This window comes from Hemiscyllium ocellatum, chromosome 35, assembly GCF_020745735.1.
Source record: "Hemiscyllium ocellatum isolate sHemOce1 chromosome 35, sHemOce1.pat.X.cur, whole genome shotgun sequence".
In the NCBI taxonomy this organism is placed as follows: Eukaryota; Metazoa; Chordata; class Chondrichthyes; order Orectolobiformes; family Hemiscylliidae; genus Hemiscyllium; species Hemiscyllium ocellatum.
The window spans coordinates 8,393,795-8,421,524 of NC_083435.1; the positions used below are offsets into that span (position 1 = coordinate 8,393,795).

The 27,730-nt window shown below is 43.1% G+C and overlaps 2 protein-coding genes across 2 annotated transcripts in view; both read right to left on the bottom strand.

The window, feature by feature from the left end:
- The window catches only part of LOC132832943 (uncharacterized), an 84,261-nt gene that overhangs the window by 16,984 nt on the left and 39,547 nt on the right, over positions 1–27,730 (bottom strand). The window contains exons 9-12 of the mRNA XM_060851186.1: positions 26,480–26,591; positions 26,110–26,171; positions 25,951–26,016; positions 22,995–23,017 (exon numbers count right to left, since the gene is read on the bottom strand). Of these exons, the coding sequence (XP_060707169.1) occupies positions 22,995–23,017; positions 25,951–26,016; positions 26,110–26,171; positions 26,480–26,591 (263 nt within the window). The remainder of the gene's footprint in view (positions 1–22,994; positions 23,018–25,950; positions 26,017–26,109; positions 26,172–26,479; positions 26,592–27,730) is intronic.
- Positions 16,075–26,521, bottom strand: LOC132832841 (E3 ubiquitin-protein ligase TRIM39-like). Its single transcript, XM_060851020.1, has 5 exons — positions 26,110–26,521; positions 25,951–26,016; positions 22,995–23,017; positions 20,824–20,939; positions 16,075–17,684 (listed from the first exon to the last, which is right to left on the bottom strand). Exons 2-5 carry the CDS (start codon positions 25,984–25,986, stop codon positions 17,116–17,118), a joined length of 744 nt encoding a protein of 247 aa, XP_060707003.1. The 5' UTR covers positions 25,987–26,016; positions 26,110–26,521; the 3' UTR covers positions 16,075–17,115.

The window sequence follows — 27,730 nt, forward strand, 5'->3', positions numbered from 1 at the left end:
CAAAAACACAAAGGCAGGTTTTCTTCAGAATGGCAATAGATCGGGAAAAGGGGATGTGCAATGAGACTTGGATGTCCTTGTACACCCGTCGCTGAAAGTAAATGTGCAGGTGCAGCAGGAGGTGAAGGAGGCAAATGATAAGTTAGCCTGAATAGTGAGAGGATTTGTCTACTGCAGTTGTACAGGGCCTTAGTGAGACCACACCTGGAGTACCGTGTGCAGTTTTGTTTCTTTATCTGAGGATGTATGGTCTGACTATGGAGGAAGTGAAACTAATGTTTGCCATACTGAAACCTGGGATGGCAGGATGGATCTAAGAAGAGAGACCGGATCAGTCAGAGTGATATTCATTGGGGCTCAAATGAAGAAGCAATTTATAGACATCTATAACATTCTAAAAATCACACAACACCAGGTTATAGTCCAACAGATTTATTTAGAAGCACTAGCTTTCGGAGCACTGCTCCTTCATGAGGTAGCTATAAGACAGGATCATTAGACACAGAATTTATAGCAAAAGATTAGTGCCATGCAACTGAAATGACATTGAACAAAACCTAGATTGCTGTCAAGTCTTTCACCTTTTAGAACGGTTGCAGGTTTCAGTTCATTAATATGTAAATCCCAGAATTTCTTTTAAGCCACATTCTTGAGATAACTTAACGTTTTTATGATCTCTCAACTCTGACAATGCATTAAAGGTTAGAGTCTGTCTGTATCCCAATCTTGAGCCAGACTGGTTCTATTTCCAAAGTAGGAATTTATAAAATGTTACGTGGATTGACTGCCTGCAGATTGTGTGGTTTTTGACCAAAACATGTAACTGCAATTACAATTCCACAAATGCAAATTCACCCCATAGACTTACATATGTGTGAGAGAGAGAGCGTACGCTTGGTGAACTGTATGTGAGTGTAACGGAGTATAAGCCTGTAAAGGGTGTCTGCATGGGTGTGGATGTGGAGGTGTATATGTGTGTTTTTGAGAGGGAGAGAGCATGTACATGGCAGAGTGTGTCTGTGTGTGTCCATCCGTGTCCCAAAGTCCCAGCTGAGGCCATTCTCATTGATATCTCACTTGGCTATCAGCCTCTGCTTAGTGACTCTGCATTGTCACATATCCCAAAGTCCATGTCCAGGGAGGCTTTGCCTGTAGGCCTCCACTGCCTGGATTAGTCACCCCTCTCAGGTTCACGTCCTTCCTGATGGACTCAGCAGAGGGGTCCATACAACACAGAAACAAGGCAGGAGGGAATGGGCAGCCCTGCCTGACTCTGGATCTGATCGGGAAACTTTGATTCTCACCCATTGATTGAGACCGTACTAACAATGTTGGTGTTGAGCAGTTGGATCCAATTGCCGATTCCCTACCAAAGCCCATTTTGGAGAACATGTCCCACATGTACCCAAGTGCGTGATGTCCTGTCAAAGGCTTTCTCCTGGTCCAGGCTGATAAGGCAGGCGTCCACCCCTCTGTCCTGCACATAGACAAGCGTATCACTGAGGAGTGAGGTTCTCAGAGATCATCCTCATATGATATCCTCTGGTGCATCACCGATCCGAGAGCAGCCCTGACCCGGTTGGTGATGACCTTAGTGCGGATTTTGTAATCTGCATTTAACAGTGAGATTGGTCATCAATTTCTAATTCCCTCTCTCTCCCCTTTTCCTCTTTGTAGATGAGGGTGATGACACCTTTCCTCATGGAGTCGCTCCTGGTCCCTGCCAGGAACATACAGACACCCACCTCCAGCAGGTCCTGGCCAATCAAGTCCCATAGTCCAATACAACTTGGCTGATAAGCCGTCATTTCCTGGAGTTTTATTCTTTTCAACAGATTCGAGGGCCTTGGTCAGATCTCCCATAGATAGCAGCTGGTCCAGCCTCTCCCACGTGCTGTTGTCTAAGATCTCCATGATCGAGGACAGGAATGACTGGGAGGCTGCGTTCCCTCTGGGCTTTGGGTCAAACAGACTGGCAATAAAAGGATTTGCTGATCCTCAGGATGTCAGCCTGAGATGACGTTACCGAGCCATCTTCCTTCAGGCTGCTGAACACGGAACTCTCCCTGTGCACCTCTGGAAGAAGAAACGTGAGCACGTCCTGTCCTGCTCCATGGAGCGGACCCTGGACTGGAACATTATCTTGGAGGCAGAGAGTGAGGCTTGCTGGCTCCTCACCTCCTGGAGATCCTCCATAACATCCACTCCCATCGTCAGCAGCAGGAATGGAGTCTGCCTGGTTTTCTGGAGCGTGAACAGTTTTCTCCACCTCTTTCTCTCTCCTTCTGAATATCTGAGGATAAAGGACCCCTTGATGTTCCCCTTGGCTGTCTCCTACCGGTCCACTGGAGACTCAGAGGGGATTTAGGGTTCTGTGCAATCCCTTTTGAGTTTCTAAATCTTTTCCAGGGTCAACAGTTTCATGTTCAGCTTCCATGTTCCCCTGCCGTCCCTCTCGTCATCCCATAGGTGACAGTCAGCCAGCAGGAGGCAGTGGTCAGAGAAGATCAATGGCTTGATAGGGCGGCACAGTGGCTCAGAGGTGATGCCATAACCAATTCCAAGTAGTGGGCCACGGAGGGGGTTCGTATGGCCCACTGACTGACCCTCTTCCGCAGTTACGGCAGAGCCCTGGTGTTCCTGGAGAAGGAGCATGCGGTGTCTGCCAATTCCCTCATGCTGTTCAGGGAGAGGTGGACACTGCAAGGAGTGGAGTGGTTCATTTTCCCCCTCCAACTCCAACTCCATTTTGATTTTAAGCCCTGCCCTCCCCTTCACTTTTTTGATCACGCAGTATTGCCCTTTGTTGAGAAGGACACTGCTTGTCAGTGGCCACTGAAGTGTTTCCTTTCTTCCTGGTGGTGGAAACTGAATAAAGATTTGTATACTTTTTGACTTTCAATGTGTCTCACACCTGCGCACACACAATATGGGGGCTGGGTAAAAGATAAGCATGACCGCATATAGGCAACAGTTTGGGGGAAACTAAAAAAAAAATATATAACCTAGTGTCCTCATTTGCCATTGGGCCCAACCCAGGTGCCTCCACCTCAAGGTAACATTGCATCGATTATTCTTCAAATGGAAATAAACTGTTTAAGTTGAAGTGTTACTCACTGATACGGGAAGGTGGAGAATTCCTGGAGCAGTCATCGTACCCCTGATGATGCTGGAGATTTCAGCAGACAGAATACAGAAGGAGTGGTAGCATGTGTGCACAAAAAATACAGCAGGACAGGCAGCATCTGTGCAGAGAGAATACAGCAGGACAGGTGGCATCTGTGCACAGAGAATACAAAAGGACTGGCAGCTTCTATACAGGTAGAATGCAGCAGGACTGGCAGCATCTGCGCAGAGGGAATGCAGCAGGACTGGCAGCATCTGCGCAGAGGGAATGCAGCAGGACTGGCAGCATCTGCACAGAGAGAAACAGGGTTAATGTTCGGAGTGCAGAATGTCTCCTCTACAGAACTGAAAAGGGCTGGAAAATAGGTGTATTATAAATTTGATGACTGAGGGGGGGTTGAGTGCGAGGGGAACAGGTAGTGAGGGTGCCCAGAGTAAAAGACCAAGGAGTGGTGATGGTGGTAAAGGTGATGCAGGTATAAAATAAATGTAAATGCTCAGTGTGAAATGCAAAAATTGTGACTGCATGGCAAAAGCAGAGCTCTCCTCAGTCAGGAGCCCAAGTGAGATGACGAGCTCCCACTGATAGTAATGGGGGTCTGAGAGATAGGATCCAGAGAAATGGGCTGTTCCCCTCTGGATCTTCTCACTGGGGCCCAGGTGAGTACGCCAGTGCAGATACTGGTGCCTACCCTGACTGAGACACAGATGTGGGCAGTGACCAAAGACTAATTTACAGCAGAAGTGTGACAGAGATTGTGCTGCCCTGTATTGTTATTGATCAGACCAAACTCCCTCAACACGAATCAAGAAGACAGCCTCGGCCATAACTTTCTTTTAAAGACCAGTGTAAAGCATTGTGATCCAGATGTGATTCGACTGGGTCTACTACTAGGTTTTAAACAAAGCATACTTACAAAACAGTTCAAATACAAACAAAAAAAAGCATTTCTTTAACTCTATTGAAATGTTTAATAAAATCATATTATTTACTTACTAACCATTAACTGTTCCAATATAACAGCATCCCATAAACACACCTTTGGCAAAGCAATTTAGCAACATGGTTGCAATCTCATGTGCTGTCTTCTCATTCTAGCAGCAGGTTTTTATTGATTTAGATTTTGATTCTGATGTTTAAGAGGTATCTTTGTTCTCTAAGACTTCCCTCCAGTCACCAGGAACTCGAGCTTTTTGCTGAGCAGTCAGCAGAAACCTTCTCATGAACTGAAAATCAAACTGAAAGCATTCCTGCGTCTTTGTGAACTGGACTCCACCTTCAAATGCTTCTTTTGTCTAATTTTAAAAAAGAACACTTAGGGAGGTCAAAGCTGTTTACCCACTGCTTCTGGAGCAGCCAAGACCCCTCTTCAAGAGAAACAGCACAGAACAAATCTCTTTGAAAGGCCCAGTGCTGTCACAGTATCACAACTATTAGAGCTCTGAACTGAAACCTCAGGAGTGGGCCCTGGGAGATCAGGAGACTGTGGGAAATGACATTTGGGGTGGGAGTGTTTTACCCAGTGGGGCCCAGAGTCTATCATGGACCAAGCCAGCCCTGTGGGGTCTGCAGTCCAGCTGCCCAAGTGGGTTCACATTCATCAGATGGAGCTTCACCAAGCGGTAACCCCAGGCCCAGAGCCTCACTGCGTGAGCAAGGCTGTCTCTGGGTAATCCTGGGATCCAATGCTGTGGGACTGGCACTGGGAGGTTTTAGATGATTCTCCCCTGGATGACTCTCCAGCTGTTAACACCTAGACTTCCCAAAACCTTTCCCAAAATGTAGGCCGGGGATGCTCAAATCGAGGTGTCTGGGGGAGTCCCATCCCAGGACAGAGGACAGCAACAGGATGCCTTGAGAAAGAGGAATAGGGACAGGAGACCCAGGTGGATCTTCCCCTCAGAGTATTCCGTACAATTGTAGATGGGAATAATACTCCTGGGAACAATCCTGCTCTCAGAGCAGGGGCTTTAGGGATTTTTACAGAACCATGAAGACAGTGATGATTCTGGGATTCCTGACTGGGAACCTTGTCTGGAAAGAATCAGGAGGAGAATAATAATGCAGAGTCGGTGATTTAAACACCCGTCCCACTGAAAACCCGAGGGTGGGGCCGGGGGGATATGTTGGGAATCTGAGGGGGCGCAGTCTCACACTGAAGGCCACACTGAAGCTCCCGCCCCTTTCTCATAAGATAAAGAGGAACCAAAGGCTGTCAGATGTTCCCTCATTCCTGGGACCAGAAAACGGGATGCTTGTTATTCCCAACTCAATGGGCCTCTCTCCCCATGGGCCTCACAATGTAGTGCTGGGAATGTGGAAATGAATGCTGGGGAACATGAGGAATTGGGGGAAGATCTGACTCTGACCATGTATGTACAAACTGTGCTGGGGGAATTGGAGAGGTCTGGTCCAGCATGTGAAGGAAACACTAAGGTGCTTAAGGAGGAGTATTAGTAATTCTGGAAAGTTTAAAAACACAAATCTCCTGGGCTGGATGGGGTTTATCCTTGGATACTCTAGGAAGCCAGGGAGGAGATTGAAGAGCCTTTGGATTTGATCTTAATGTCATCATTGTCTACAGGAATAGTGCCAAATAGTGCAAATGTTGTTCCCTTGTTCAAGAAGGGGAGTAGAGACAACCCTGGGGATTATAGACCTGTCAGCCTTACTTCAGTTGTGGGTAAAGTGTTGGAAAAGGTTATAAGAGATTGGATTTATAATCATCTAGAGAGGAATAAATTGATTAGTGATTGTCAACGTGGGTTTGTGAAGAGTAGGTCATGCCTCACAAACCTTATTGAGATCTTTTGAAAAGATTACCAGACAGGTGGATGAGGGTGGAGTGGTTGATGTGGTGTGAATGGCATTTAAAGTTCCCCATGACAGGCTGTTGCACAAAATACAGAGGCATGGGATTGAAGGCGATTTAGCAGTTTGGATCATACGTTGGCTAGCTGAAAGAAGACAGAGCTGCACTTTGGATGCTGCCTGAACTGCTGTGCTCTTCCAGCACCACTAATCCAGAATCTGGCTCCTAGCATCTGCAGTCATTGTTTTTAACCCAACTGCAAATCCTCTTGCAAGAATGGCTGCCTTGAAGAAGTTTTCCTTCTCTCTCTCTCTCTCTCTCTACAAGAATCTCGGGGAGTCCCTCTCCCACTGCAACTCCCAGGTCATTTCCTCTGCCCTGACTCTATGCTACTTTCTTCCCATCCCCACCCACCTCTAGCTTATCTCTCCACGCTTCAGGCTCACTGCCTTTATTCCTGATGAAGGGCTTTTGCCTGAAACGTTGATTTCACTGCACTTTGGATGCTGCCTGAACTGCTGTGCTCTTCCAGCACCACTAATCCAGGATGATGGGAAATGTTCATCCTGGAGCTCAGTTACTAATGGTGTGCCGTAAGGATCTGTTTTGAGTCCATTGTTGTTTGTCATTTTTATAAATGATCTGGATGAGGGCATAGAAAGATGGTTTAGTAAATTTGCAGATGACACTAAGGTCAGTAGAATTGTGGATAGTGGCAAAGGATGTTGTGGGTTACAGAGGGACATAAATAAGCTGTAGAGCTGGACTGAGAGGTGGCAAATGGAGTTTAATGTAGAAAAGTGTGAGGTGGCAGGAGTAACAGGAATGAGAGTACTGGCCTAATGGTAAGATTCTTGGTTATGTAGATGAGCCGAGAGATGTTCAGTATCCATGTACATAGATGCCTGAAAGTCACCATCCAGGTTGATAGGTTTATTAAGAAGGCAAATGGTGCATTAGCTTTTATTGATAGAGGGATTGAGTTTCGGAAGCATGGGATCATGCTGCAGCTGTACAAAACTCTGGTGCGGCCACACTTGAAGTATTGCCTACAGTTCTGGTCACCACATTATAGGAAGGATATGGAAGTTTAGGAAAGGGTTCAGAGGAGATTTACTAAGATGTTGCCTGGTGAGGAGGGAAGATTTTACGTGGAAAGACTGAGGGACTTGAGGATATTTTCATTAGAGAGAAAAAGATAGAGAGGTGACTTAATTGAGACGTATAAGATAATCAGGGTTGGATAGATTGGACAGTGAGAGCTTATTTCCTCGGATGGCGATGACTAATGCGAGAGGACATAGCTTCATATTGGGGGGTGATAGATACAGGACAGATGTCAAAGGTACTTCTTTACTCAGTGAACACAGTTGTAGGGGGTGTGGAATGCACTGCCTGCAACAGTAGTAGACTCACCAACTTTAAGGGCATTTAAATGGTCATTCCATAAACATATGGATGAGAATGGAATAGTGTAAGTTAGATGGGCTTCAGATTGGTCTCACAGGTCGGCGCAACATCGAGGGCCGAAGGGCTTGTACTGCACTAATGTTCTGTGAAATGGCCAAAATGTCTCTGTGGAAGCTGCTAGATATGAGGTTTGGGCAAAGTCTGGGACTTAGTTAGTGGAACAGGCCTAGAAACAGCTGCAAAGTATTGTGGGAGGGAGTTGAACCTCCCAGGTTCCTGAGAAATACCTTTTGAGCCGTGTGCACGTTTACCACCGAGACCTGTCAAATCCGGGCCTGGTGCTAGGATCCCCTGGTGAAGCCTGAGGGCCATCCAGGGAACAGGAGTCTGGCCTGGCTCAGCTTGGTTTTGGATTCTCCGTCCTGGAGGAAGGGGACACATCTCATCCTCTTCTCCAGCTGAAAGCATTGGGCTCAAAACCCCAGGCCCGTGTGTCCCATTCTGAGCAAAGCCCAGGGGCAGGGCACTCGGGGAGGCCCAGGTTTGTCTGGCTTGGCTCACGCAGGGAGATCCTGTTGTTCAACAATGTCTCTGTCTCTGAAACTGGGATCCCAAGCCGAGCTCGACTTGGGATCAGGAAGGAGCAGATTGCAAGATCCAGGGGCCTGGAGCTTGCTCCTCATGTGAAAGAAAAGAGGGAATATTGTGTCACGTCCAGTCACTGGGAACTCCAGGTCAGGCAGCATCCGAGGAGCATCGTCAGGAATAGATGAAGGGCTTTTGCTCGAAACCTCGATTTTCCTGCTCCTCGGATGCTGCCTGACTTGCTGTGCTTTTCCAGCACCACTCTAATCTAGACTCTGGTTTCCATCATCTGCCGTCCTTGTTTTTACCGGGAACTCCAGGACAGGGATCTCATCTGCCCTTTTCCTACTTGAATATTTAGTTACACTCCAGCTCGAGGGTGTTTGATTGGATGCATGGGGAATATTACACGTTTCTCCTCATGGACAGGGGAATATTACTGTAAGCAGGGACGTGAGGGGACAGCTCCATAAATATGTTTTGGATCTAACTAACCTGTGGTGTCAGTACGTCCTAGTTGAGTTTTGCCAGAGGATGAACACTTCCAAGCAACACTTTGATACCTTCCACAGAAGAACAGGACAATGAAGGGAGAAAAAGCAGAGACTGATGACTGGGGTTACTGGGGGGACATTAGTCTTACACTCAAACTCCATTCTTGAGGATAAATTCTCTCTCACGTCCTGGTTATGGGGCCTGGGTTTATTGGCATCTGTCTGTTGTCTGACCAAGGTTGTGGGCTCAGGGACTGGAGAGCGGGAAAGTGGCTGAAGATGTTTCTGAAGCGACTGGATAAGGTGAATGGAGCAGATTCACAAGTGGAGTCATGTTCTTTGGGAATAATATCAAATTAAAGTTTGTAATGAAATCAGATTTTTTTTTACAGTAAAGAAAGTTCTGTCTTTGTTATTTAATGCATCTAGTGTTTCACCTTGTAACCAGTTGTGAGGTGAACCAATGTGTTGAGCTTCAAACCAGGAGGTGTGAAGATGGAGTTCTGAAGAGAGAAGGATTTAGACTGAGGACAACATCACTGAACAAAACAGGGACACACACAGAGAATTGTCAGGGCCTGTGGCCAAGGAGGGGCTAACCACCAGACCCTTTGACCAGAGAAACAGACTACAGCCTGTCCTCCTGGGGATGTGTGAATGACCACCTCCTGCCCTCCCAGGATCCAGCAATCACTCCCATTGCTGGCCTTCCCCTGGAGACTGCCCCCTGCTGGAAGCAGGATCTGATCACATCAAGGTCAAAGAGTCAAAGAATCAGATAGAAGCAGACCCTTTACTGACTAAGTTTCCCAATCTAAAGTAGTCCACTTGCCTACACTTTGCTCATATCCCTCCAAACCTTTCATACTTGTGAACTTATCCAAATGTCTTTTAAATGTTGTAACTGTACCTGCATTCCTCACTTTCTCTGGCAGTTCATTCCACACACAAACTACAGTCTGTGTGAAAAAGTTGCCCCTCGTGTCCTTTTTAAATCTTTCTACTCTCATCTTAAAATATGCCCTCTAGTTTTCAACTTCCCTACCTTAGGGTAGAGACCCTTGATATTCACTTTATCTATGCTCCGCATGATTGTATAAACTTCAATTTGGTCACCCCTCGACCTCCTATGCCCCAGTGAAAAAAGACCCAGTCTTTCCAATCTATTTTTATATCTCAAAACCTCCATTCCCAGCAACATCCTGGTAGCCCTGCATTGATAACTCAGGTGACCCAGTTTAAGTAATTGATTTATTTGCCAAGGGAGCAGGGTCAGAAATAGGTATAATGTCCCACCCACAACGACATTGCTACTGACACTGGAATTGTCACTTGTTCAGTCCCAAGTCATTTGACAGAATACCTCATTGTTAGAAATTACAAACTAGACCAAGAGCTTGGCTGGTCGTGAGAAAGATCCTTCCTGTCAGATCCTCCCTACTAGTTCAGTGTCACCCTTCACATGCTATCTTGCGATATCCAATTTGAAATGTTTTGTCTGTGATGTTGACCTCATAAGGGATGTATTTTTTCAACAGTGTCTGTTCTAATCATACGCAGCACAACATGTTGGACAAGGACTAGTTGAATTTTCTTCCAAATGTTGTAAATTCAGGTCTGATAAGACATGGAGAGGTGTGTTTATGGTCCTGAGCACGTGCGAATGATCTGTCATAAGCAAGATGTCACAAAATACCTATTGTTGTCAATGTCAGTTTTTGGTGAGTTAATACAAGATTAGTACTGAAGTGGAAGTTATACTCTCTGCTTTGTTTCATTGATTCCAAAGTACATGTAAGGAGCTGAGCACATTGAAGGCAGTGAATCTGTTGCACGGTCAATGGGGTATGGGATTTTGAAATCAAGACGTTCAGCCCCTGTTTGGGTACTTAGTTAACCGAGTGGTCTTCCAAAATCTAGCACGTAAACCTTGTCCAAGCTCACCAAATCTGGTTCATCCATCTCTCCTGTTCTCTCTCAGGCTCCATTTATCTCCCAGACAAATCCCAGAAATGCATTTTTATATTTTCTTATCTACTCCAGTCATTTTTGGCCTTTTCCATGATCGGGTTTCTTCTCTGCGCTTAGAATTCAGTCACAGATTTTTCACCTCTAACTCCTGACTCATGTCAAATCCCAAACTGGGGGATATCATCCTCCCAACCTTGGATCTGTTGAACATCACACAAGAACAGCAATGTAAAATTTCCCCAGTGCGTGACAGGAGCATAGAAGTATCCAGGCTGGTAGACTCAGAGTCGTTGGAGTCATACAGCATTCAAACAGACCCTTTTAGTCAAACCAGTCCATGCCAAACATAATCCCAAACTAAACTAGTCCAACCTGTCTGTTCCTGGCCCAGATCCCTCCAAGTCTTTCCTGTACATTTACATATCCCAACACCTTTTTAAATGTTGTAATTGTACTTATGTCCACACTTCCTCAGGAAGTACATTCCACGTGTGGACCACCCTCTGTGTTAAAAAAAATTGCACCTCATGTCTTTTTAAAATCTCCTGTTCCTCACCTTAACAATGCACCCCTAATCTTACAATTCCATATCTGAGGGAAAAGACAACTACCATTAACCCTATTTATACCTCTCATGATTTTATAGACTTCTATAAGGTCACCTTTTCGACCTCCAACATTCCAGTGAGAAAAGTCCCAGTCTACCCAGCCACTCTTTCTTACTCAAAACTTCCTTACTGGGCAACATCCTGGTAAAGCTCTTCTGAACCTTCTCCAGCTTAATACTATCCTTCTCATAACTGGCAACCAGAACTGAACACAGTATTCCAGAAGAGGCCCCACCAATGTCCATGTACATGCTCAACATGACTTCCCAACTCCTAGGAGAAAGTGAGGACAGCAGATGCTGGAGATCAGAGCTGAAAATTTGTTGCTGGAAAAGCGCAGCAGGTCAGGTAGCATCCAAAGAACAGAAGAATCGACGTTTCGGGCATGAGCGTGCAACAATGAAGAACAGATTCCTGAAGAAGGGCTCATGTTCGAAACGTCGATTCGCCTGTTCTTTGGACGTTCCCAACTCCTACACGATGAAGGCAAGAGTACTAAATGCCTTATTAACCACCTTGTCTAAATGTATGCTTATTTCACCTATTTTTTTTTCTGATCCAACTCTCTTTCAGTTGTGAAGAAAGGCCCCGCCTAAATTATCTGATCATCCGAGTGTGGCAGCATTTTCTGTTGGTGATTCTGCCTCCAGTCCCAGGTCTCCAGCAGCAGGGGCTGAGACTGCACACTCAGACTGGATTGACCTTTGTACTGCTCACCATCACCATCTTCTGGCTGAAACTGGCACTGCAACTAACTCTGGGCTAAATTTTCACTTTTGTCACCGGGAACAAAACAGGCGTTAGCGGATCCGCAGTACTTTTCACACCCAGCAAAGTGACCATGGGCAGAATCTTCCCAGTCTCTGAATGATGCGGAGTATAGCAAGAAATTAGGGAAAATCTGTAGAGGCACTTGTCAACAGCAAGACAAAAACCTCACAATTTCCAACCAAATGTTCATTGCTGAACCTAGATTCTCATTGGTGAGCAGCAGGGGACCTATTGGCTTGGGTTATAACTCATTAACAACCTCATTATAACGTAATCTCACCTTATCAATATGCAACTTCCCATACTACAAAGAGACTAGACACTGAGAATTTCTGACATTATTTAAGTCTCAGCTTGCATTTGCTCATCCAGACCTCTGTCTTTGATAACTGGCACTAATATCTCAAGGCACCATCCATAGACAGTGACTATGGACATGTATCCCACAGTTGTTGGCTATGATATAAACCACCAGCACCATCGTGGCACATCTCTGTTCTAATTACAGTACTCATTTACAATTCAATACTGCGCTTTGGAGGGCACCAGAACCTATTATCGGAATACTGCAGAAAGGACACTTTATACCCAGTTCATGGATTGGACCAGTGATGCTCATAGTATCTATTTTGTCTTGCTGTTTACAGCAGACACAAAGCCAGGCAGCTTTTCATACTTCCCAGCAGCCATTGTTGCTGTATCATTCTCATTAATCTCAGATCTATAGCACATTCAGCAGCCTACATGGTAAACATACTACATATGCATCACCCAAATGACCATATCTCAAAGTTGAAGGGGAGTAGTCTTCGGACAAGTCATGGTGAAGGGATGTTGCTCACAGCATGGGCTTGGGAACAGTCAGTCACTGCTTGGTGAGTTTACAGTCAGGATATCTGTTTCACTACATTTGAGAGAGTCAGTACATTACACTACAGTTAGCCCTGCAGCTCCAATGCAACTAGCCATGTGATTCATAGACAGTCAGCTGGGAAAGCTGCAAGGGGAGTGGTCATGGGTTTGATCATGACCACTTCACACTGGGAATTGGAGACAGCAACCTGGCATGCAAAGGATAGAAAGGAGCTGAAGGGAGAAAAATAAGGGACAGAGTTGTGCATGGGATGGTATGGGAAGAGAGGCATTATCAGCGGCCACCAACACCATGGCCTTGATGGGGAAAGTGTACATCATGATGAAGTGCAGCAATCATGATGAAGAGAAGGAATCACAAAAAAAACCAAAAATCACAACAAAAAGCACAACGAATCTGCAGTGATGGGGGCTCAGGGAGTAAGAATGAGAGTTGGAATCATAATTCTAGGTGGGAATGTGTGATCCATAGTGATAGACTGCTCCGGGAAGTGCCAGGAAGACAGAGACCTGGACGTTCATGGGGTAGCAGTTGTGCTTTGTTGATGTTTGGACTGTGGCTGGGATTCATAGTGAGAAGCACAATCTGTGTTACCTTCCATGAACGTTCGATTCCTAAATGTGACCTGTGAAGGAGAAATGGCTGCAACCACATCCAGAGTGAACAGAGCGTACAACTGTGTGGGCTGTAACTGCTGGTCACAAGCAATCTCAACGATGTCATTGGTCAGTGCAGATTGCAGATCGATGGTCATCTCCATGAAGCAGAAGTAATCACACATGGTGTATAAATAGTATCGTGAGGGCACAAAGCAAAAAGCTGATGCACAGGCTGCGCAGGGGCTTGGAGCTGATTGAACTGTACATGTAATGCAACACTCTCCTCCATACAATGATGCCTTTTGTGAGTGATGTGCAGATAGGAGGAGATCAGTGCAGTACATAAGTAGCACTTACTTCTCCATTGGTCTGTTTGCAATGTGACTGATACTGCATGCATTAGTAAAAGGCCCAATGTCAAAGTATCATGCTGAGGGAATTCCACAGCTTTCCTTGTCTGAATGCTCCATGTCCCACTGTAAGGAGCAGTTTGCAAAGCATTCACTTCAGAGTGATACAAATGCTGACTGCTCACATTTGTAAGGATCTGTTCTGCACCCCATCAAAGTTTATTGTAAGTATGACTAATGGATCCAGCCACAGTTGAGTTATTGGTGCAATTACTGTGACTCAATAAGACACAGAGAAATGTAAAAGATAAGTGAGCAAGCCCAGAAGGAGTGGCAAACTCCAGTGGACTCTGGCCACAGGGCTGTGAGACAGAGCTTGATAAATTTCTACATATAAAGACTATGAAGGGATACAGGATCAGTACGGAAAATGCTATTGATCAACCATGATCTAATAGAATGATGAGTAGTCACAAGGAGCAATAGATATATTACCTGGCCTATTTCCTGTGTTTCTATAGACATTTTCACTCCTTTTCTCTGAGCAAATTCTCTTTCAAATGTGAGTTCACTGTTCCTGCACTTGACAGACCTTTGTAAGGCTTGCCATCACTGTCTCTCTCACTCCAAAATTAATTCTACAATGAACCGCAAGAGAAAGAACACTCTGGGCTGAATTTTTAATTTTTTATTAGCAGGTGCAATACAGGCAATAGCAGATAAACTGCCCATTTTATACCATGTACGTGATCAAATCATTTAAGTTGCTGAGCGGTCTTAACAGAGTAAATGTGGAAAAGATATACCTCATATGGGGGAACCGAGAAATGGGATCAGTATTAAAAATCAGAAGTCAACCATTGAAGTCAAATTTCAGATGTCTTTTTTGTGCTCAGAGGCTCATGAAGTTTTGAAACAACCACTTTGAAATGGTGTTGGAAGCAATCACTGAATTATTTTGAGGCAAAGGGAGCTAGGTGATTGTTAAGGAAAGGGGTGAAAAATTAGAGATAGGAGGAAATTGTCCTTGTATATGAAGGATTTTGTTAAATTTAAGAGGGTGCAGAATACATTTACAAGTACATTGCCAGAACTGAAGAGTTTGAGATATAGTTTGTGGCTGAATGGGCTAGGACCTTTTCCCTGGAGCGTTGGAGATTGAGGGGTGACCTTATAGAGGTTTATAAAGTCATCAGGGGCATGGATAGGGTGAATAGCCAAGGTCTTTTGCCCAGGATGCAGACGTTCCAAGCTAAAGGACATAGATTTAAGATGAAAAGGAAGATTTTAAAAAGGACCTGAGGGTTAACACTTTCATGCAGAGGCTGCTGCATGTAAGGAATGAGTTGCCAGAGGAAGTGGTGGAGGCCAGTACAATTACAACATTTAAAAGGAATCTGACGGGTATATGAATAGGAAGGTTTAGGACTAAATGCTGGCAAATGGGACTAGTTCAGATTAGGATGTCTGGCCATTGTGTCTAATTCCATGCTGTAGGAGTCTATAACCCTATGAAATTTGATAATCAGTCAGATCAGTCATGGTTGTATTGAGTGGTAGAACTGGCTCCAGGGATGAAAAGCAAGATGGGACTAGCAAAACGTTTTAGTTAAATCATATCCATCATTAGAATCAGAATTATCCTCTTTCTTTCTTGCCTCTAGACTTTCCTCTGACCAAATCATTTTGTCTAATTTATCTGTCTCTTTGGAGTTCACCTTTTCTAAAATCCATCTTCATTTCCATTGTTATTTTCTATCTCATTCTCCTCCCTTTCCATTTCCTTTTCTTCTTCTTCCTTTTCCAGTTCTCTTTCTTCTTCCAGTTCATGTATTTTTATTTTCCTTTCTCTCTCTTTCCCTCCAAGTCAATTTTTTTAAAAAAATTCTCTTTTTTCCCCCCTCTCAAAATTAAGATTTTTCATTTTTAACTGTACCTTAGCTAATCCCAGCTGTGACATCAGACTTGTGTTTTCCATCTTCTCATTCTTCTCTTCGACATCTCCTTATGGGGTGTTGTTTTTACTTCTACCTTGAACTGATCTGCTAACTCTCACTTGAACTTTATTCAACAATTTTAAATAACTCACTGCTAAGTCTTCCACTCTGTGAAAACTCTCAGCAGCATTCAAAGTCATTTTAAAAATCCAAACTATGCTATGAACCCCTTCGCAACACTCCTGTGTTGTCTTTGAAACTTTCAAGTACTAGTTTATTTTAAAGAGACACAGATCCCTCTTAAATTCAATGAATTCAAATCCTGGTCAAGAGCTTTGACTTGCTATGATTCCAGCCAATGGCAATACTGGACAGGTCAGAAATTATAATGAAAGCTGGTCTGTTGGACCTTTTTTTAAAAAAAATGTAGTTAACATGGTATCATTCACTGAAACATAATCACACGAAGCAGCAGTTTCTTTAACAACAGAATAGATGTTTATTTTACAAAAGATGAAAGCAGAAGAAAAACCCTAAACTATTTAGAAATAGAACAGTTGTGAAAATCTTAACATGCTCAGTAAAACAAGGTTTCGACTGGTTACCCAATATCACCACTTTACAGCAATTCTAATCCATCCAAATTCACCACATTCTATCTCAAATCTTTGAGTTGACTTAACAGATTCTCCTCAGTTTCTGTCCCATAAACCTTGGAAAGTCTTCTTAGATCAATATTCACAAAACTGAGAGTTTAGCCTTACTCAACTTCAAATGACTTTCAGATTTAAAACTGAACAATTCTGGTCTGGAAGTTGCACAACTTAAACTCTTCTACTGAGGTAACCTATTCTCTTCGCCACTCCAAAAAAAAAATCCTTTCTAGGAGAGAATCTACATTGCTTTTGACTACAGTCCTTTGAACTGCCCTAAAATTTTCAATCTCGAAACATGCCTTTGCTAAAATCAATCCTTGATTATCTTGAAGTGAAATACACCTCGCATAAACCACAACAGCATAAACAATTTCTCACCACAATAGCAAGATTAGGTCACTGCTCTGAAAGGACTGTCTGACCTTGTCATTTCTTTTATAAAACACCTTACCAAAGTAACATATATCTAAAAGAAATAATTTTAAAATAAAGTTCTCTCGCTCTCTCTCTAGCTCTCTCGCTGTCTCTCTAGCTCTCTCTCTCTCTCTCTAGCTCTCTCTCTCTCTCTCTAGCTTTCTCTCTCTCTCTCTAGCTCTCTCTCTCTCTCTCTAGCTCTCAACACAAGAGTGAGAATTGGGAGCAAAGATGAAATCCCAGTTCCAGACATGGGAAGCAGGTGAAGAGATGGAGGATGGGACTGGGTGGGATTGACTGAAGCTGGCAGTAAATGAAGAAAAGAGAGGCACAAAATGGTAGGTTTAAAATTATTGTTTTAATCCCCTGACATTTATATTTGTATTGGTTTTATTTACAGTCAAATTGGGATTTTATAATTTATAATTTGGTTATTGTTGTCAATGGTGGCATGTAACACTCAAACTCTGACTCTAATCCTGATCCTGGAGTCAGATCATTGTGAAATTAGGGATGATGCGTCCAGCCTGAGGCCCGCCCCTTCTCCAGATCTGAATTGGGCCAGATTCTCAGAAAATGGTGAACATCCCAAGTCCAGAAGAAAGGATAAAGTTTCTCAGTGAATTTATTCTCAGTGAAGGTGTAGAGATGGGACTTGGTGTCCACGTTGTAAAATGAAACTGTCCCAGATTTATAGTTGAGACAAACTCTCACCTTCCTGGGGATCTGACTATTAGGGAGAGGAAGTCGAGAGGAGCAGTTTACATGAAACTGATTCCCATCCCATCCAATGGTCCAAAATCCAGTCTCTGGCATCAGACTCAGTCTGAACCAGTCCTTTCTCTCCACAGACTGTGTGGCTACACCCAGATTCCAGCACCGATTCTCTGCCACTTCCACGTCCCAGTAAAGTCTCCCTGACTTGAATCCCTCTGATCCCAGCACACCAGGACAGTTTTTAAACCTTTTTGCATTGTCAGGGAGACACTTCCCTGTTAGAGTCCATCGTAAACTCTTCAAATCCTGAGTCACCTCAAGCCAGGGACTTGCTGTTTCCATATCTAAGGTCACAGAGACTATGGGAAGAAAACAGAGAATTAGAGACAGTCCCTGGGAATCGTGGAGTGATTCTCAGTAATTTCCCCATTTTAAATTTGATTTCCTGTTTATTAATATCAAGAATAGCTGTACTGATAGGGTGGAAATGAGGATCGGATGATAGCACAAAATTCTGGGACAACCAAAGAAAGACTTCAGTTTCTAAAAAAAAGTTACACCCAGGTCAGTAAAATTAAATATTAACTTCATTTATTTTTACTGACATTGTCTGACTTCTTGAGCAATTGTCAGCATTATACTAAAAATACTGATGTCCTGCATCTGCAAAATTTTGCTCTTGCACACAAGACAACCTTGGAGAAAGTGGGAACCGCAGATGCTGGAGATCAGAGTTGAGAATGTGGTGTTGTAAAAGCACAGCAGGTCAGGCAGCATCAGAGGAGATGAAGGGTTTATGCCTGAAACGTCTATTCTCCTGCTCTTCAATGCTGCCTGACATGATGTGCTTTTCCAGCACCGCATTCTTGACTCAAACCACATACCTTGGTACTGTGTAAATCTAAGGGGATAGACATAACTAGAGCCTCAATATCTCTGTAAAGATCTAGTTTAAAATATCACAAAAGCAGCTTGCAATGCCTGGGTCTCAAACATTTCACATGTTGCTTACCAGATTATTGATTGCGGAAACTCCCCTGTAAGGCCAAATGTATAGATGTGCATGAATTTGTAAATGTGAGGATTTATGGAGGGGTGTGTTTACTGTCTTATTTGTGTGTATGGGTTCTTGTGAATGGATATTTATCTGCGAATAAGGGTGTACGTGTGTATGGCTTCCTAAAAGTAGAAAGCTTAAGCTGTTTGGATGGGGTACATCTGACATGATAGAAGGAACTGATGGTGCAAGTTGTGCAAGGGGTTACCATATTCTTCAAACCCTTCTTTGATCTGAGAGTGGTACCAAAGGAAAGGAGGATTGCAAATGCATGATGCAAAATGTACATATCATGAAAAACTTTGTAGTTCGGGTCGTGGGTGAGGTCGTAGATTTGTTCACAGAGCTATGTGGTTTTTTTTTTGCAGACATTTTTTCATCTCACTAGGTGACATCGTCAGTGCACCTCCAGTGAACTGCTGGTGGTCTGTCTCTGTTTTCTGGTACTTCCGGTTCTGTATCTGAGTGGTTTATATATATAGGGTCCAGTTCAATATGTTTACTGATTTGAGCTCCAGTTGGAATGTGAGGCTTCAAGGAATTCTCTTGGGTGTCTTGAGTTTTGCCTGTGCTAGGATGGTCACATTGTCTCAGTTGAATTTGTGTCTTTCATTGTCTGTGTGGGTGGAAATGAGAGTGTATTGGTCATATCTGGCAGGGCTGAGCTGATGTTCAAGCACTCATGTAGTCAGTTTTCCTCCTGTTTGTTCTATGTAGTGCTTTTCACAGTCCTTGCAGAGTATCTTGTACATTAAATTCATCCTGTTGGATGTGGGTGTCGGGTCTTTAACTTTTGTGAGGAGCTGGTAAAAATGTTTACTGGTTTGTGGGCCATGATTCCTAGGGGTCTGAATGGTCAGGTACTTGTTTCTGATATGCCCCTGATGTACAATATGGTCACCATTGAGTCTGGTTGTGTAGTGTTTTCTTCTTTAGATTTATTGCGTTAGAACCAGAGAATAGTGCTCTTGGAATACCATTTCTGTTTAAATCCCTTGAATAATAAATCCCTCATTTTCACTCTGTTTCACTCCCTATATACCAAATATATCTTTCTTCAGGGAAGGAAATCAAAAATATGCACAGTATTCCAGGTGCAGACTCCCTAACGCTGTGTACATTAGCAGAAAGATGACTTTACTCCTGTTCTGAAATCCTCACGCAATAAAGGCAAATATACTCTTTACCTTTCTAATTGTCTGCTACACCAACATGTTGTCTTTTCGTGACTCATGTATTACAACGCCCAGATCCCTTTCAGCATCTTAATCTCTCCTTATTTAAGACACACTCTGCCTTTCTGTTTTTCCTACCACAATGGATAACATCATGTTTTCCTTTTCTGTCATTTTCTTGGATGTTTGCTTGACCTGTCTCAAACCCATTATAGCCTCTCTTCACTCTTCTCACAACTTACATTCCTAACTAGTTGGTGCCATCTGTGAGCTTGGAAATAGCACAGTTGGTTGCCATATTAAATCATCAAAAGAGATTTTGAACAGCTGGAACCCAAAAAAAAATCATGTGCCCCACTAATCTTAGCCTGTCAAACTGAGATTGTCCTATTTATTTCTACTCTCCATTTTCTGGAAATTTGCCAATTCTCAATCCTTGCCAGTCTATAATTCTCAGTAGCTTGGCCCCTTGCGAATCATACCCTAACTCCTGGGATTTACACCATCCTAATCAAAGGACCTAGATTCCTTTTGTTGAAAGACTAACAACACAACCACAATTAATAAAATTATACGGCAACATTATCACCCAGTACTGGTCATACAGGAGAAAAAAAATACCATCAGGTTGACTCAAATGTTAATAATTGCTTAACTTACAAGAACCTCCAAACAAACAAATAGATTTGATATTATATCACGTTGTTCAAAGTGCTGCAGTACCACCAGATGTCAATGCTGATACTTTCTCTGGATGTATAAAAGATCTTTATCCAGGGTGAGTGGAATATTTGCCTAATGCAACTGAGAAAACACACCTTGCTAACACTTTCAGGAAGTGGACTGTAATCCAGTTCTTGCTGCCCATATGAAAAGTAAGCACCGACTGAATCCATCTCCCTCACCACTCTCCCCCAACAGGCAGACAAAGCCTCATTTCCAGGCTCCATGTCCTGGCCTTGGTCATGGACATGAGACCGGCACATAGGGTTGAGATGTACCAGGAGGATGGGGATTGGAGAGGAGGAAATGTTTCTCCTTGCTGACATTTGCAAGTTATCGATGAGAAAATTCCAGTATTGACAATACTTCAGATGAAATGCTTCAGCAACGCATTCTTAGAACATAAACATGAAGATATTTATTCCACTCCAGACCGTGCTAAAGTAACTAAACAGAAGTTGAAAACAGTCCCTTGGACATTTTATACATAATGTATCTAAAAGGAGGTACAAATGGGAAAAGGGTATCAAAATAAATGTTTACCATGCTTGAATGTATCCAGGTTTTCTCTCTCAACTGTGTGTGGTAAAGGACCAGTGAATTTTCCAGTGGACATCATGTCACCTTCTAATGGCAGATCATTAATTTCATTGCCTGTCCTGCAAATATTAAACAGAACAATATTTAAATATCTGGAGTCAGCCATATGACCCCTCAAATCAGCTCTGCCATTGAATAAGGTCACAGGAGATTCTTATATATTTGTTCATAGGATGTGGGTGTTGTTGGCTAAGCCAACATTTATTGTGTATTCCTCACTGCCCAGAGGCAGCGAAAACTCAACCACGTTGCTGTGAATCTTTGGAGTTGCATGTAGGCCAGAACAGGTAAGGATGTCAGATTTCCTTCCCTAAAGTACATTAGTGAACCAGGTAGATTTCTATGACAAGTGTCAGTGGTTACATGGTCCCTCTTAAATCAAATTTTTTATTAAAATCAAATTTCATCATCTGCCAAGGTGGAATTCAAAATCATGCCCCCAGACTTATAGCCTGCGGTTCTGGATTACTGATCCAGTGACATACCACGATGCCACCGTATCCTCCTGATAAGGGCAGATCAATTCTACTTTCTCACCCACTCCATATATTATTCAATTTCCCTTGAACACAAAAATCTTTCTATTTCAGCCTTAACTACAATCAGTGGCTCAGCAACCTTTGGGGACTCCTTATCCATAGATACACAATCCACTCAGTTTTAAATGACCGATTACTTGTCTTGAGATCATACTCATTGATCAAACCTCTCTAGTCAAGGGAAGTAACATTTCCATGTCTATAATGCCAACTGTCTCTGAATATCATAAACTTTATTGAGATCACTCCATTCAATCTTTTAAGGACCAGAAAACTTCAGCCCAATTAACTCAATCTCTCATCAGGATTAATTTATTGCATCATCAGTGCACTGTTCATGAGGCTAGTATATCCTTCCTCAGATCAGGAGTCTAAATCTGTGTACATTATCTCAAATGTGGTCTCACCAAACCCATGTACAATTATATTAAGCGTTGCATGCTCTCATATTCGGGACACTTTCAATAAATGTCACCAAATCATTTATCTTCTTAATTGCCTGCTATATGTGCCACCAATGTTTGATTCTTATTGAACAAGAGGACCAACTCTCTGGCATAGCATTTAAAAACTCTCACTATTTCAAAAATATTCTGCTTTACTATGTTTTACGCTATTATGTTGTATACATATGAAGTAGGAGCAAAAGTTTAATCTCTCTGCTGCCTTATTGCCTACTCACTTCACCTGTTTATATGCTATTGCAGCCTTTTTGTATCCTCTTCACAACCTGTCAGACCTGGCTTTGTACTGCAATCAAACCTGGAGATACCAACCTCAATCTCATCACTCAAGTCATTGGTATAGATTGTAAATAGATGAGCCCCCAGAACTGAGCCTCACAGCACTTTAATAGTTAAGTGCTGTTCAACTCTACTCTCTGCATTATGTTCATTTATCTAACCTTCTATTCATAATAACATATTAGTCATAATTTGAGTTATAACCTTCTAAGAATGGCCATTCAGCCCATTGTTGACTAGCCACCCATTCCAGTCCCACTTCCCAGCATTTGGTCTGAAGTTAGATAGGTTGCAACACTTCAGGTTATTATGCAGCTTTCCTGTTTAAAAAGTTGAGTGTTTCTGCCACAAACACCAAACTGGACAGTGAACTCCAAATAACACTCGAAAGAACTGCAGATGCTGTGAATTAGAAACAAAAACAAAGACAAATGTTGCTGGAAAAGCTCAGCAGGTCTGGCAACATCTGTGAACAGAAATCAGAATTAACATTTCACGTTCAGTGACCCTTCCTCAGAACTAAGTTTTGAGGAGTGGTCACTGGACCTGAAATGATAACTCTGATTTCTCTGCACAGTTGCTGCCAAACCTACTGAGCTTTTCCAATCAACTCCAGACACTCTCTATATTGTGGTTGGAAATGACTCCCCTCTAATCCTTCTACCAATCAGTACACATCCTTGAAAATTAGCCTGTCTGCTCAGCTGTAGTTGTTTGAGTTCCTCCTTCCTTGAATTACAGCGTTACATATATACCTGTCAATTGGCTATTGGCTCATCCTGGGTTATTTTTTTTCAAATTGTACAGAGTTTCTGTAAAAAACATCTCATACCTCATCTTCTGACGCATTTCCTCCTGAAATAAATAAAACACAAATTTGAGTGACAGAAATAACTGATAATGTTGAGTAAACGGAAATTACATTGTCCATATTATAATAATATCTGGATAATTCTCAATACTGACTCTGCACACTCTGAATAGAAAAAGAATCTTACAAAATGATATAGAAGCATAGGAGGGAGTTTTAAAACATTTAGAAGACTAACACTAAAACTGAATGTACAACTGTGATGAAAAAACTGAAAAGACTGAGTTCTTTTATCCCAGAAAAGTGAATCCTGAGAGGTGAACTGATTGCGGTCATTAAAACTAATAAAGGATTCATATGGAAAGTATGGAGAACTTGTGGGGAATTCAGTCAGGACCTATTAGTAGAAAGAAATGATTAAAAACCCAAAAGAGAATCAGGACAATTTTCAAAGTGTTTAGAATATGTAACTCTTTACCACATTAGTAGGTGAGGCAAATGGTAATGCTGCGCTGAAGGGGTAACATGATATATACATGACAGAAATGAACAGAAAGGTAAGATGTGATGCATTGAGGTGCAATTGTGTCTAAATATGGTAGCACAGGCCTTTTGGTTGAGTGCCCTTGTTGCAGTGAGGAAAAGCTTTTCAGAATATTTCACTAAATACAAAATATATAACATATGTGTAAAATACATTGTTAAAGATAAGGAGTGGAAAATGCACTCAAAACATTTTTAAAAACCAGTTCTCTTTTTTTCTCAGCATTTTTTTAAGAATAGTGATTTTTAGTACTCATCAGCTGCAGGCCCACTGGTAGCTAGTCAGGCTTATTTCATGATTGACAGGTACAAGTGAAGATGTAGTCACTGCTGAGGACATTTGGATCTATTTTCCTCCACTATCAACACTTTTAGACTGGATTAGCAGCCTTGAAATTGGCAACTCCTTGAGACTGGATTAGCAGCCTGGAAATAAACCTAGAAAGTTAAAACTATGTGTAGATCAAATTATGTCAATAAAGCTTTGAGGAGATTTCACTAGCCTGTGCCATCCATTGAAGAAGTATGTTACAATTTGCCAAGATGGTGCAAATAACTGCAAGTGAAGTTGAATGAAAGAAGTGTTTTTTTTATTTGGAGGGTGATGGTCTAGGAGTGACAATATCAGGAGTAATCCTGAAGCCAAACTAATGCTCTGGGGATAAAAACAAAATACTACGAATGTTAAAAACCCAAAACAAACACACAGAATGTTGTAGAAACTCAGCAGTTTGGCAGCATCAGGAGAGAGAGAGAATAACGCTCTTGGGACATGGGTTTAAATCCTTACCCAGTAAACAAATCTGAGATTCAAAGCTAGTTTCAGTAACAGTGACTGTGACAACTTTTATCAATTAGGAGAAAGTAAAGACTGCAGATGCTGGGGATCAGGGCTTAAAAATGTGTTGCTGGAAAAGGTCAGGCAGCATCAAAGGAGCAGGAGAAGAAGGGCTTATGCCCGAAGCATAGATTCTCCGGCTCCTTTGATGCTGCCTGACCTGCTGCGCTTTTCCAGCAATACATGTTTAAACTTTTATCAATTGTTGTAAAAGCTTATCTGTTTCACTAGTGCCTTTAAAATCAAAAATTGTCAACCTGTTAGACACTAATGACCATTAATAGCTGTTCACCCTCCTATCCAGATTGTTATTCACTCCTTTGTCTGTCCAAATGTCCGTTTCACTCCCTTTAGGCTCTAACCCCATCATTTACCCCTTTACGTCACCCTCCCCCCGCCCCCGCCCCCACCTACCTTCTGCATATATACTGACATTTTCCTAGCTACCATCAATTCTGAGGAACGGTCACTCGATCTAAAGCATTAACTCTGATTTCTCTGCACCTTTGCTGCCTGACCGACTGAGCTTTTCCAGCAATTTCTGTTTTTGTTTCTGATTTACAGCATCTGCAGTTCTATTGGTTTTTAATCTACCAACTTTTTGTCTGGCTCACTTGTGATTCCACAAATCTTGGGGAGGTGTTCCACAGGTCTGTGGTATACAGTTAACTGTCCCCTGCAATGACCATTCAGTTCTAGGCCAATCAGAGATGATCAACAAGTGTTCATCTTGTCACTGACGCCCACATCCCACGATAGAATAAGGGGAAATACATTCTGCACACCATTTGGGAGATATAAATGATTGCACGTGACTTCTGGCATTTCCATTGCTTCATAAGAATATTTCTGCAGAGAACATGAGATAGTGACCTTCCTGAAGAGGAAGTTATTGTGGATGATCTCATAATGGTTAATGCAATCGCCGGACATAATGACAATCTAGTGTGACTGCCGGTGAATGGTCACCAGATGTACCTAAAGCTGAACAAGAAAACGTTGCAGTTGAAGCTGTCTGGAGTCAAGTATCTCGGATACATATTGACAGCAAAGGGGCCTTTAGGGTGAGAACTGTAGCAGACCTCAGCAACTAACACCAAAAGAGAAAATGCTGGAAAATCTCAGCCGGTCTGGCAGCATCTGTAAGGAGAGAAAAGAGCTGACGTTTCGGAGTCTAACTGACCCTTTGTCAGCAGCTAACAGATGTGACAGTGAACTGATGAACTAAAGAAGTCGTACTAGACTCGAATTGTTAACTGTTTCCCTGTCCAGAGATGCTGCCAGACATGTGTTTGTTTTGAACCAGTGATAGGGAGTGGGACCTCCTGTAGAGTTTTTAAGAATGAAATAGACAGGAACAGACAGAAGTGGGGTGACAGAAATCAACACCTTTTTGCTGCTGAGTGATCATTTCCTTTGGTGACTACATGCCGTGGTGTCTTGTAGCTGCAAATTACAATGCGTTTGTAGGGAAACTACTCTAATTGATATGTGACCTCTGCTGTAAGTTGCTTTTAATGAAATGTTACAATTGTGTTTTGCGGAAATAAACATTTGAAATATCAACTTTTGAAATTCAACCCAGCGCGAATTTACCCTGTTTTGTGAAATCTCCTTTTGCTGCTGTTCCATTTCTGAGGTCCCTGGTTTCTTCACCAGATCCTTGGATTGGGAGAGAAAACGTCAGAAAATAAAAATATTAGACCATGGAAATGTGATGAAACGATCAGGAGGGTGTAATCTGTTTCATTTTACCTTGTAGATTCCAACAGCTTCCTTCACCCGAATGCAGCGGTCTTCCCCGTGATCCCGGGAATCTATATAATTCACACAGAATCGTCAGTTTCACAAAACACCTTCAGCTCTTTCTGATGTTCCTCCCTCTGATGGTTACTTTCCTTCTCTTGCCGATTCAGGTTTAATTTTCCAGCTTTCTCGGTCAGTTTCACCAAGACCCGGCTGCCTCCTGAAGTTTCTGTCCGGAAACTCCTGTCTATGTTTCGGGGAGGAGTTTCTTTCCTGCTTTTCTCAACTCCGCCTTGTAACCAGGAGCGGCAGAAGTCGTGTCCGCACCGACAGTGAAACCGAATCGGCGAAGAAACTCAAAGAAACGGGGACAAACTACCTCCTCGGTTAAACTCTGGAGCTGCTGTTTGAAACCAAGTTCTCTTCCTGATTCCAACCGCTTTCAGTTTCAATTCTCCTGCGCTGCTGAACGTAGGGCGGTCACTGCAATCCTAAAGAATTATTGTCATTTGTTGGTGTTCGGCAGCTCGCACTGAGAGGCGGAGGGGGATGAGGAATAAACAAGGGCCGCAAGGAATCAGTGAATCCACACAGGGGATGGACATTGCCAGTGGATGGGATTTGGTGGGACCTTCCTAGTGAGAGGAACAGCATCTCAGTTGTTCTTCTTGTAGTTCTGCATCAAAAGCAGCGGTCTCTGGGAAACAGTGTGAAACGCCGTGAGAGAGATGCAGTTGAGAGGGATGCAGTGTCCAGCGCCTTTTCAATCCGCCGTGAGTTTCCCCTTAATATTTATTCTAACCAGCTCCCCAATAAAAGCCAAATGCTGCTGATGCAGGAAAACAAAAAAAAGGCTCATGAAACTCAGCAAGCTGGGGAAACTGTGTTTGAGTCCGAAATGACTTCTGTCACTTCAATGGTGTATGGATCCGTACCGCCCACAGCTTACTCATTCAAGTACATCTTTTCCTCGGAGTTCAGGGTGAAGTGACATGGGATAATGTCAAACAACGTGTCTAACTAACATCAACTCAAGCTGAAAATGTGTTGCTGGAAAAGCGCAGCAGGTCAGGCAGCATCCAAGGAACAGGAGATTCGACGTTTCGGGCATAAGCCCTTCTTCAGGAATGGCTTGAAGAAGGGCTCATGCCCGAAACGTCGACTCTCTTGCTCCTTGGATGCTGCCTGACCTGCTGCGCTTTTCCAGCAACACATTTTCAGCTCTGATCTCCAGCATCTGCAGACCTCACTTTCTCCTCTAACATCAACTCAAGTCAATTAGAGGGATTTCGGCCAAGTGCTGGCAAATAGGACTAGATTAGATTAGGATATGGACCGAAGTATCTGTTTCGGTGTGGTACATCTCTATGAGTGGTGCTGGAGAAGCACCGCAGATCAGGCAGCTTTGAGGAGCAGGAGAATGGACTTTTCAGGCATAAGCCCTTCATCAGGAATGAGTCTTATGGGCCGGTGGGGAGAGGAGGGGGGTCTAAGATATAACAGGGAGGGGAGTACGGTTTGGGGGAAGGTATCTCCGCAATGTTGGAAGGAACGGGATAGGTTGAAGTGGAGGGTCGAGCGGATTGGTGGGAAGAAAGATGGACAGATCAAGTGGGCGGTATCGTCTTGG